This window comes from Photinus pyralis, unplaced genomic scaffold (genome assembly GCF_008802855.1).
Source record: "Photinus pyralis isolate 1611_PpyrPB1 unplaced genomic scaffold, Ppyr1.3 Ppyr1.4_LG7, whole genome shotgun sequence".
NCBI lineage: Eukaryota > Metazoa > Arthropoda > Insecta > Coleoptera > Lampyridae > Photinus > Photinus pyralis.
The window spans coordinates 34,210,194-34,222,930 of NW_022170738.1; the positions used below are offsets into that span (position 1 = coordinate 34,210,194).

Below are 12,737 nucleotides of genomic sequence, written 5' to 3' on the forward strand. Positions count from 1 at the left end.
TATATATATATATATATATAATATATATTTATATATATATATAAAATACATACATACATACACTATTTAATGTGTTGAGGACATTTTTTAAACTTTCACAGATGTTTATTAAACATCGTAATAACATTCAAATTACCTTCACAAAATATTTGTAGCCACCCACGGAAAATATTGTAGGAATATTTCAAAATATAGCAAGATGTGAAATAAATGTATAAGCAATGCAGTAAACGGCAGCCGGCATGCCCGGCTAGGCAAGGGCAATCGCTTTTACGATTTCCGACTCGGGCGGGAGCCGTCGGGTGTCTTTTTTTTCTCGTTTCTTCCCATTCCCAATGCAATAAGCAGCTCGCGATTTGTCATTTTGAAATTTCCTGCAATGCAATTTCTTGATTTTATTATATAATACACGTTGCTGTGATTTTACCCTTTGAGAACACAATTGAAAGTTTATAAGCTTATATACGTACCTACGTAGTAGGCAAGGAAGCACACCCGGTGAATGTGAAGCATAAAAATAAAATTTTGGAATGGGATTCGATAAAAACAAATGCTTGCACGAAATGCAAACAATAAAATCTGTTAACAGTTGCAGAAAATCATTGTTATCTCGTATTGTGCCTAAAAAAATATATTTGTTAATAACTGTTAATGAAATAAAATAAAACCAAGGTTGTTCATCAAATTTATTCCAAGTTATGTGCCAAAAAAACAATTTGCGAAACTTTTGACGTTTTAATGAATTTCTCCTTTCTGATATTATTTGTCCAGTTTTCGAGAAAATTCTCTTGCACGACACAGATGTGGCGATAATGCATTTTCGTTTTTTTACCTTTTCATATAATCTTGGGTAAACCTCGTTGTCTTTGGTTCCACCACAAAAGAGGATCTGCTGTCCGAGGTATCAACGGTTCTTGTAGATATTTGTCTACTTCGACGATACCGGCAGCAGTTGGATTAGTAGTAGTAGACAAATCTGTCACTTCTTGATCGAAGTCATCCCAAATCGAAGAGCTAGTGGAACGTTTATCAGGAATAGGTTCAATTACTACATTTTCTGAGACAGCTACGTTAATAGCGCTTATTGCTTGCTTCAGCTTGGCAACGGCGGGGATCAAGGAGTGTAGCTTGGCTTATCAAAGGATTGCTTTGAATGTCCTTAAACCTAACATTTAGTTACTCAATAATTGTTTCCGCCATTTCCCGAATCTCCAGCAATAATAATAATAATAATAACATTTATTCATGTTTTATACACATGTGCATGTGCATTCGTCAACATCAACAATAGAATTTACATAAATTAACTAGATAGAAACTATATACGATTATAATTATAAGTTAACGAGAACAAACAAAATCACACTTTAGGAACTCTTCATACGAGTAGAGCGCTTTATCATTGAGGAACCTTTTAATTTTATTTTTGAAGTCTCTAGGAGTTAGTATTTTAATTGTATCCGGAACGTGGTTATAAAATTGTTTGGCCCAGAACTCAGATCCATTTTGAGTTTTTGACAAGCGACAGAAAGGAACACATATATTGTCCTTAAAACGAGTATTATGTGTATGTACATCAGATTGTAGCGTATACAGGGAAATATTTTGTTTAGCATAACAAAGAAAAGCCAGTACAAAAAGACAGGGAAGGGTTAAAATATTTAACCTGACGAATGCTTGTTGACATTCAGATCTGTAAGGTAGTCGAGATATTATTCTAACAGCTTTGCGTTGTAGTCTAAATAGAGTTCGCCAGCAAGGAGTATGACCCCAGAGTATTATGCAGTAGGACACATGAGACTGAATTAAGGCAAAGTAAGCAGCTTTTAACACTTCAGACGTGACGACGTTTGTCAGTCTGCGCAAAACATACAAATTGCTAGACACCTTTTTTGTAATATAATCGGCATATGCACCGAAATTTAACTTGGGGTCAATCAGCACTCCAAGAAACTTTACAAACTGTACATTAACTGTATTATGGGGTTTCAATGACAATGTCATTTGGACGGTTTTGTTTAAATTGATATTCAATTTATTTTCTCGACACCAATTCGTTGTTCTATTGAGTAAATCCTTCGATTTAGTGATGGTATCGTACAAATTTTTAGCGCCAACTAGAAGGGTAGCATCATCAGCATATAATATGCAACGTTATACATACATTATTTAAAAATTTTGCCACAATGTTTGCTGCATTATCACTTTTCAGTTACTAAGCCGCAATTTTGTTATCAAGCCCCCACTCTTTTGTAGTTGTTTCGTTGTTGCGGGAAGTCCACCCATCCGTAGTTAAACAAACGGCACATGCCTCCTGGATTTTGGTCTGCATTGTTTTTTCCGTGATAAAATTGTGGAATCAAACTGGAAGAAATTGTTTTACGGCTTGGTAATTTATATCCTGGACATAACATCTGTACAAATTTTTTAAATTCCTTGTCTTCAACAACACTAAATGGGTGATATTCTTTGACTATCACTTTTATTAATTGTTTATCCAATTCTTTTGATTTGGCGATTGAAATTGGCTTGGTGTTTACAAGAAAGCTTGTAACTAAAGACTGTTTTTTCGCCCTCTTTGGTGTGCGTTCTTCGGATGCGATTTCCTCACCTCCACCTGTTGCTTCCGGTTGAGCAGCGCTTGTACTTGGATTATCCGCACTGTTATCTGAAGTTTGTGTTTCGAGGTCGTGGAGGTGAGTTGGGAAATCCTTGGACAGGACGATTATGTCGTCCACGTATGCGAATAGCGTTATGCCGACCAGCTGGGTTTTCACGCGATCTATGGGTCGCTGGAAGGTGGCGGGGGCGTTGCGGAGTCCGAATGCCATCCTTTTAAAGCGGTGTAGGCCCAATGAAGATATGAAGGCAGTTTTGTCCCTATCAGCAGGGTCGACAGCGACTTGCCAATAGCCGGCCTGCAGATCGATGGTGGACATCATGGGTCCGCGGGCGGCGTGGAGCAGGTCGTCCATGCATGGCAGAGGATAATTGTCGGTGATTGTGACAGCATTTAGCTTTCGATCGTCAATGCATAGACGAGTGGGTCCGTCTGGTTTGGGCACCGTCTCCATTGGCGAGGCCCATGCGGATTCGCACTCTTCTATTATATCGTTGTCGAGCATGTGCGACAACTCGGCCTGCAGGATTTGTTGCTTGGCGGCGTTTAATCGGTATGGCGGCGATGCTACCGCTTGGCAGGGCGTAACTGTATATTATTGACCGTTCTAGCTTTTAAAATACGCCTAAGTGCTAGTTCTTTGATATGGACACGATCGTCTGCAAGTATACAAATAAGAAGGTTTTCAGGGTGCAAAAAATAAGCGTTTTGTTGGATAACTGGATAAATGACATTTTTTAGCTCTGGTCCCAAATAACGGCTCCGTCGGATGGTAGTCCACACATTCTTGGCACCATTTTTGAAAGATGGCTTAAATTTAATTTCAAACCACATTGGCCCATACACTTTTTGGATAAACTCCAGCAAATTGGAACTAGGGTTTTCAGTAGCAACGTAAAGCCGCAGTATTCTATTGACTGTAGTGAGCCATCGTGAATGAGCTAGTTTTCCAGGATTTAGTTTAGATAAATCTAAGGAGCATTCTTAGCCAGAGAATGGCGACGAACTAATTCACTTGCAATTATGCGCGCCAGGCTAAATGGGGGAACAGACAAGTGCTTCGCAATTCCACTGTCCCATGATGTAGAGTAGGGGTGGAGTTGACAAAATACTTAAATGCGATTGTACTTCGTTAAATAATATAAATTTGGTACCTATTATGCAATCTTTATTCCAGTTTTAACTTAAATAATTGATTATCATACCACATCTCTTTAGGGTGGTAGAGGGCAGAATATTTTATTCAAATTTTAAAAGAAATTGTGGTCTTCTACATGAACTAATATAGCATCTTTTTTTTACTATTATAAATTAGTATCTTTAAAAAAATTTTTTGTCACCTATAAGAGCGCTCCACCCTACCGTACACCATGTGTAGTTGTATAGATTCACTGATTTCCTCCTCGATGTGTGACAAGATGGCTCTCTTCTTCGCTATGAATAGTTCGGTGGGGTCGGTTGGCCCTTGTTCGCCGTTGAAGAGGTCTCGGAAGGGCCGGTGCGGTGGTTTGGTTGGACCGAACGTTTTGAGCAGAAGGGCGGTGGCGTCGTCCCATTTGCTGACTGTCCGCTTCATCCCTTGTCACCAAGTAGCTGCATCTCCTTCTAATAACATTGACATACCTGTCAGCGCATTTTCCTCGGAGATGGCCGTGCAACTCTTGTAGGTAGTGATACTGTCCACGAATGCTTCGGCGTCACTTTTCCCTTCGAATCTGGCGGTGCACTTTGCAAAGGATCCGCTGTAGGTCGTCCTGGTGGAGTCGAGGGATTGGATCAGCTCCTTTAACATGTCGCTGGTCATGATGAAAAGTGTGCTGTTGCAGTCCGGCATTTTCTTGGCGTTGCTTCTTGTTGTGGAAGGCGTTTTGAATTTTCTTAGCACCACTGTGGTTGGGCGCCACTTGTTGGTCTCGTATTTAGCAATAATATGTACACGTTAAAGAACTCGCACTTTATTAGGAACTAGAACATAAAAGTATATACACATATGTACAACAAAGACAAAAGTTTATGGGGTTCGTGAGCTAAGAGTTAGGGTCTATGTACACGTCACACACTTGTAACAGCGCACTTGTATTTAGTTCCACGATCGCCCTTGTTCTTACGGGAAGAAGCAAGGAGAAACGGTGGTGAAGTTGTGCTGAACGTTTAGGTTCAGATGCGATCTTGCGAGAGAAGATGCCAATAGAAGGGTGGCGAAGTTTCTTATACTAGTCGTGCATATTTGCAAGTGGTAGGTTTTCAGGTGTGGTCCTCTAGCGCTGGGTTTAAGTAGTGGGTGCGCGGGCATCTACAGCTTGGGGTAGATCGGGCGCTCCGTACTCTTACGACTGCTGCGGGTTATTGGTAAACAGGTGCCTGTAAGGTTTGGCGCGTCTGTTTTGGCGGGTGATTATGTTAGTAGTTGCATTGGTGGGCGTAACAGCAGTCATTTCTCAAACATTCTTTCTACATTTTAAAAATATGTTTTCACTTGTTTTTTAAACATTTTTTGATATTCTAAAAATATTTTCATATATATTTTGCATACATTTTCAAAACGTTTTTGAAATATTGCAGTCACAACGTTTTTGGCCATTAACAGATTTTTGTCACGTTTCTGCAATATTTGAAAAACATTTAAAAAAATGTTTTTTTAACGTTTCTTTGCTGATTGGGAAGTGGCTAGTCCAGAACCAGCCCTACTAATGAAATTTGCTATGGAGGGTTTGGTTATTTATTTATTTATTGTTCTTCTGGCGAATGACAAACGCCAACTCGCAATACGAATTCGTTATTGGCAAGCGCGTGTGAATCGTTCTGCAATGCTCAAGAGCAGATCGGGTATACCACTTTGCGTTTTGGGATTCGAGTCTGAAGGAAACGAATACATTAGTGTTGCGCCTACCAAATGGTTGAAAAAATACATCGACAATGAACTACCATCACCACCACAAGTAGCAAGTTTAAATATTGGTAACATATTTTGTAATTCTTTCTTCCCCAAGAAGATAATGATTTTAAATAATGCCTGTACCTTTTAAGTACTCTTCGGGTTGTGTCTCGAATGCTACTGCGATTATTTGACCATACTTGACTCGCATTAACTGTAGCGGTAATTACTAATACCAGTTGTAAATGATGATAAGCCGAAGAATAGTTACAATGTGCAGTACCTATATAACTTGTTACGCATGGTTGGAAAGAGAAAAAAAACAATCAACCTGAGTAAAAATCCAATATGGCGTCTATTTAAAGTAAAGAAGTTGATGTCAATATCTTGAAAACTGCCATTTTGAAAATTTTTTTTTTACGTCCATTCAATTTGGAATCGTGGAATCTTGCAACTTTTTCAAAATGAAGATTTTCACTTTTTTCCAAGTATCTACAAAACGATTTCTTTTTTTCAAAATAACGCATCGGAATATCAATTAGCAACAAAAACTACACAAGTTACACCGAATCTGTAAGTATTATAATAACAAAGATAGCTATATTATCCTACTTAATTTACTAGATGTGGTAGGAATATACAACCTACAAATGACTAAAGAATGTATAAAAGAACCACGAAAATTTTTTATTGTTGTTTACAATAAAAAAAATTCGTGGTTCTTTTATACATTCTTTAGTCATAAAGCAGAACCAGATAATGGAGATCTTCATAGAAAAAAAAAACAACTTGCAAAGTTGAGATTTTGTTACAACTTAAAAATGGAGTTTTTTAGTATAGTATTTGACAACTGTGTTTGAACCGCGCACTAAATAACACGAAGCCAACTTCAGTAATGTTTACTACAGACTACACAAAAACGTACGTAAAAATGGGTCTTTATGCTTCTTGTAAAATAAATAAATAAGTAGTGGTAGTACCTATTTGCATTTGTGTCTCGTGTTTTTTTACAATACATATACAAAAATTCTTAATTATCAAGCGAGAGCAACAGGGCCAACAAGTGCGGCGTTATTCAATAGTTTAGGCCCTGATGGGCATCTGAAGACATAAAAAAGTGGTCGTGACTCCAGTGTTATGAGCACCATCTTTACCAGAAGGAAAAGAAAGTGGATACGATCCATTGAAACAAGAACGTCTAAACGGCGAATGGTTCAAGATCGGTCGAATAGTGGGCCTGACATTGACAATGGGCCAAATGTAGCAAAAGAAGATATAGACGATGAACGAAGGCAAGGAAAAAATTTTAACTCTATTGAAGAGCAGGGGTGCAACTGTTGAAGATAGAAATTCAATAGAGCACAGAGACACAGAACCAAATTGACGGTAAAAAATTATGGCGTGAAATGCGTAAAAACTATTTAACACCATCAAATTTCGGAGCAGTTGTTAAGAGAAGATCGAGCACGTCGTGCCACAATTTGGTGAAAAAGCTCTTATATAACATTGATTGCTTTCAAACAAAAGCTGCCTTCGGAAGAATGCACGAAGGGGACACGATACGTCAGTATGAGCGCATTACCGGAAAGCGGGTAAAGCGTTGCCTCCTCTTCGTCGATATGGAGTATGTTTATCTTGGCGCATCCCCAGACGGATTGGTACATGAGGACACAGTAGCCGAAGTGAAATATATGTATTTGGTAAAAAACTTCGACAATCCGCAAAGAAATGCGTGCTTTAGTTTAGTGAAGGGCAGATCTAAATTAAAAAGGAACCATAATTATTTTTTTATTATACCTGAATCACAATCTCCGTTTTGAACACTCAAATGCGTGCGAAAAAAGGCCTTTAAAACACACGTGCTTTAAAGTTGCTAAGTAACGATACTTCAAGTATGACTTTTGAAACTGTCATCTGGGTGAAATAAAAAATCCTCTTAGGTCGCTTTCTGTAAATGCAGAACATTTCTTTGGCTTTTGTACCTATCCTTTGGTTGAAGCTTTCACAAACGCGCGTAATTTAGGGTATGCTTCCGAATCTGTTCCACTTTTTAATCGCAGCATTGCTTTAAAGTTTTGAATGAATGCACCAAAATATAGAAGATTTAAATACCTTTGACATTTCCTTCATATTATGCCAGCATTATGGATGCATTTAAGACTGTATTCGTAAGTAACTTCCTATTCATCCATGGAAAACAACTTTTCATATTCTTTATAATAGGCTTTACTGGAGTTGGATTTTACACCTACCAACGTTTGTTTAGATTTTACAACAATCGATTTAATGGGCGGTGTATTATCTTTTTCAACGGAAATCGTTTAATTCACAAAGACGATGATTTTTATAAGCAAACGTCAAGTGGCATTTCCATGGCAATCGTGAAATTACGAACACCCAGCCCACTTAATTAGACATGTATTCGAGTATAACGTCAATATGACTTCATTGTATTCCCTATTTTTAAATTATACGGCAGGTATAATAAAAAATACTATAAGATACACGTGTATAATTGGCCTTTAAAGCACTTGCAACGTTAAAGGCACTCCGCTTTGCGTCGTGCCCTTAAACTCGTTGCGCGTGCTTTAAAGACTTGATTATACACTTGTATCTTAATATACTATTTTATTATACCTGAATCACAATCTCCGTTTTAAACACTCAAATGCGTGCGAAAAAGGGCCTTTAAAACACACGTGCTTTAAAGTTGTTAAGTAACGAAACTTCAAGTATGACATTTGGAACTGTCATCTGGATGAAATAAAAAATCCCCTTAGGTCGCTTTCTGTAAATGCAGAACATTTCTTTGGCTTTTGTACCTATCCTTTGGTTGAAGCTTTCACAAACGCGCGTAATTTAGGGTATGCTTCCAAATCTGTTCCAATTTTTAATCACAGCATTGTTTGAAGTTTTAAATGAAAGCACCAAATGATAGAAGATTTAAATACCTTTGACATTTCCTTCATATATGCCAGCATTATCGATGCATTTAATTTAAGACTATTCGTAAGTAACTTCCTATTCATCCATGGACACAACTTTTCATATTCTTTATAATAGGCTTTATTGGAGTTGGATTTTACACCTACCAACGTTTGTTTAGATTTTACAACAACCGATTTAATGGACGGTGTATTATCTTTTTCAACGGAAATCGTTTAATTCACAAAGACGATAATTTTTATAAGCAAACGTCAAGTGACATTTCCATGGCCCACTTAATTAAACATGTATTCGAGTATAACGTCAATATGATTTCATTGTATTTCCTATTTTTAAATTATACTGCAGGTATAATAAAAAATACTATAAGATACACGTGTATAATTGGTCTTTAAAGCACTTGCAGCGTTAAAGGCACTCCGCTTTGCGTCGTGCCCTTAAACTCGTTGCGCGTGCTTTAAAGACTTGATTATACACTTGTATCTTAATATACTATTGGGCCTGTCAGATGCATTCATATTTACTGATTTTTTAGGAGTTGGGACAGTGGTAATTTCATCAGATGGATCCATATGTGAGGAGCTTTTTGGAGTTAGAGCACAGGATGTTTTTTTGATCAACTCAGGAACCTGTTCTGGAACTTTAGGTAAGTATTTCAAAACATTTGACGGAATTCCTGTTCTGGTAGGTCGTGACATTAGCCTTTCAACCGGACTATACCCTATTTTGTTAACCCGGCTGAACACGCGTAGAAAAAAGTTACATTATAACACGCGTCTATTGTCTAAATGACCGGGTCGTTTTTTTGCGCTCTAAATTCTTCTTTTTGAGCAGATAAAAATTAATACTAATACTTATAAACCTTCTTCTTTAATATTTTGCTAAGAAATTGTTTTTTCGTACAAAGTAATTTCGGTTACACGAAAACAGCATAAAATAGTAAAACTCTCACTAAGATTACATATTACACAAAAATAAAAACTAACAAATGGGTAATGACAAAGTATAAAACTTGTTATATGTTATTCTTTTTGTTCCATACATGTTGGACAATATACCGTTGTATGTTCTCTACAAATATATTTTTGGCACTGGGCACATTGCGTTTTTGTTTTTCTGTTTTTTTTTCCAAGAACAAAAATAACATCTTCCAGCAGCTGATTGGCTTGTCCCTTCACCGGCTGCTTTACTGGGCTCATGTAAAATTTCCATTATTCGATTTTTGATATTTAGCGGCAGAGTAACAATCTCTAGGCGTCTTTTGGAGTACAAGGTCTTTTGCAAGCAGTTTTAGAAATTTTCAACGCGGCATGCAATCGGTGGTATTTTTTTGCTATATAATTTGACTATTTATACCTGCGATATTCAGCATCGAAAAAAATATTGTAAGAGGCCACCTGCTGCTTTTTCGTGACACCGAATAATTGCCCTTCAACTCGTCCACTCCTCCCTTCGTGCTGTTGTAAAATGTTATCATAGCAGGTTTGCAAGCATCGCCCGTCTCTTGATCGATTTCATCTGCATAATGCATCGTTGAGAGCAACAGAACGATTTTATTTTGTTTGGGTTTATATGACACTAATGTCATGTCCTTAGTAAAGCCAAACATGCTCGTATTTATTCTTCGTTCCTTGATTTTTGCGGAAAAAAATTCAGGAATTTCACGTTTGTTCTTCCGCAGTGTTCCTACCAAGGTTAAATTGTGTTTTTGTAGTAACTCGAGCGCCAGAGGTATTGACGTAAACCAATTATCGCACGTCACATTTCTCCCAGTACCCGAAATAGGCTGAATTAACCTTTTTACCACAACAGCAGCGCTGTTGTCCACTTTGAAAGGTCCATCCGGCCGATTCCCAACGTACACTTCCAAATTATGTGTATAAAAGGATCTTGCGTCAACCATTGCTAAAATTTTCAGCCCATATTTCGCAGGCTTATTTGGAATGTACTGACGAAATGCACACCTGCCGCGAAACGACTCCAGCATTTCGTCAATGGTTACCAATTCAGAAACATTGTAATTTGTTTTGCACCTGTACACAAAATCATCGAAAATTTCTCTAATAGGAGCTAATTTATCAAACTGCTTCCGAAATTCTCTATCATTCACATTATCGAATCGTAAAGCCCGTAATATGAACTGGAAACGATTGAGTCCCATAGTAAGTCGAAAATATTCTACCCCTGTACCGCTTGCATCCATAAGTCTCTCAAATTTATGTGGGATGATCGCTGAACCCCTGCCAAATACAAGAGACCCAAAACGGCCTTGATCTCAACCACATCGGTATCTGCTGCATCACGTGCTCTGCTGTAACGAGGTCTAATTTTCGCAATATATCGGTTAGTGCATTCAACTATTTTTTCCAGAACAGAATCCGGAAAATATAAGAGTCTAGAACTGTATTTGCATTTTTGGCGATCGTAGTAACTCCGGCGGCTTGAGTAACAACATTTTTTCCTTTGGTTTTAGTTTTTGATAAAACTACTGGTACCTTACTCCACAAAGTGTTTTTATCTTTACCGATAAAACACAAACCAGACTTGATGTTTTGTTCACTCAGTTCTTCATCTTCAGAGAGCTCGAACTCAGATTCGTGATTGCTAGTTTCTCCAAAGTCTTCCTGCACATCTTCTTCATCATCGGAACCGCCTACCACTTCTTCTTCGAGTTCGTTCCAGAGTTCTAGAAGATGTCTTTGCTCTTTTTCGTAATACGACATATTTTGAAAATATAAACCACAAAGTTATACGTAAATTATTTTCACACTAAAAAAAATATTTTTAATCATTTTGAAATTCTAATATATCTAAAATTTAACTTCTATAAATTGTTTACGCGTACTTACCAAAATCTACGAAGAATAAAACAAAATAAGTGATGATAACTATCTCAATTGCACAAAACACCTTCCTTCCTAAACAACACGCGCTATTGTCGAAAGCACCGGGTTTGTAGAACGCTCAATTAAATCGACGATAAAATGGCTATGCACGCTTAAAACTGACTGAATATGACACTGGCACGTCAAGGACAACCCACAATAAGCATTCCTAGCGCTGTAAATCCCTCCTTTTCCTACAAAAGGCCCCACATAAAATTTCCAGACGAACCGGTCATAATGAGCGTGGCGCGTGTACTCTGGGGTTAATAAGTCACTTTGTTCTGATGTTTTTAATTGAACTCTTGTTATCTTAATAGCTACCTTGTTGATGAGAAGGAGCCGACGTTACGTGTTTGAATTGATATTTCTCCGCTTGGGCTGGAAGAAAATATCGATATATCGAATAGCATAACGCTAAAGATGGTTATATTGATCAACCATTTTTGACTATATATCGATAATTAACGATACGAATTACCAATTCGATATATCAATATTTTATTTATCGATATATCGTTAACCACTTCTAGCGTCACGCTATTCTATGGAACGCCGTTTTAGTATTTATACCAACATTTTATCATGTATCATTTTAAATAACAGTCAATCTTATGTCTCTAAATTTTTCGTTTGTTGTTTTTATCTTACGTATTAAGTGCTTGTTCACAATGGACATAAGCATAACAAAAACATAACAGATACATTATTCATAAAGTTGAATAGTAGCAAACCAACGTATGTGTTCACAATGATTACATAATTTTTATTTTTTTGTAAATGTTTGCGTATGTTTTATGTCCTACCGAAACGGTACATAAAAAATACATAAAGTTGGGTCGGTTTCAACTTTACGTAGGTTTTATGAAAAATCTAGTGGAATTAGGTGTATTTCTGTTGGGTACAAAGACGCAGCTGTTGGTTTGACATTTCAGTTACTACGTCTAACGTCGATGACATCTCTTCTGCCAGCATAATCTGGTTATTTTTAAATTGGTACATAGTTTTTGGCGCATTATTTCATAGTTTGGTGTGGTTTGGTCCTTCGTGTGTTGTTTTTTGATTATATCCAACACGACATGGAAAACGTATAGACGTCGAATTATTAATTAGTTTGGTGCGATTAAAACCCTAATTGTTTAATAAAGGGGACAAAAGATATAAGGTTAATAGGTGATCGAATAATCCTGGTGTATGAAAAAAACCATTCTTCATCATGCAGCTTCATTTCTAGACACGCTTAAATGCTTAAATTCTCCCCTTTTCTCTCGGTCTCGATTTATAGGTCTGACCCACCAACGCCGTTTTTGTTTTGTAACAACTTTGTCTCTCTGTCTTCTTAACAGTAAAAGCAATAAAACTGTTGAAATTTCCATCTCAGTGACACACACATATACACCACAAATAATATTGC

At 37.3% G+C, this 12,737-nt stretch overlaps 1 protein-coding gene across 1 annotated transcript; it reads right to left on the bottom strand.

Moving 5' to 3' along the window:
• Positions 1-9,774: 9,774 nt before the first annotated feature.
• On the bottom strand, positions 9,775-11,164 carry LOC116176195 (piggyBac transposable element-derived protein 4-like). Its single transcript, XM_031494674.1, has 2 exons — positions 10,937-11,164; positions 9,775-10,581 (listed from the first exon to the last, which is right to left on the bottom strand). Exons 1-2 carry the CDS (start codon positions 11,162-11,164, stop codon positions 9,775-9,777), a joined length of 1,035 nt encoding a protein of 344 aa, XP_031350534.1.
• Positions 11,165-12,737: the final 1,573 nt, after the last annotated feature.

Coding starts and splice junctions, on each gene's coding strand:
- LOC116176195 (XM_031494674.1), bottom strand. CDS start 11,164: ATGTCGTATTACGAAAAAGAGCAAAGACATCTTCTAGAACTCTGGAAC. Junction 10,582..10,936: donor AAAACACTTTGTGGAGTAAG/GTACCAGTAGTT, acceptor AATCGTTTCCAG/TTCATATTACGGGCTTTACG.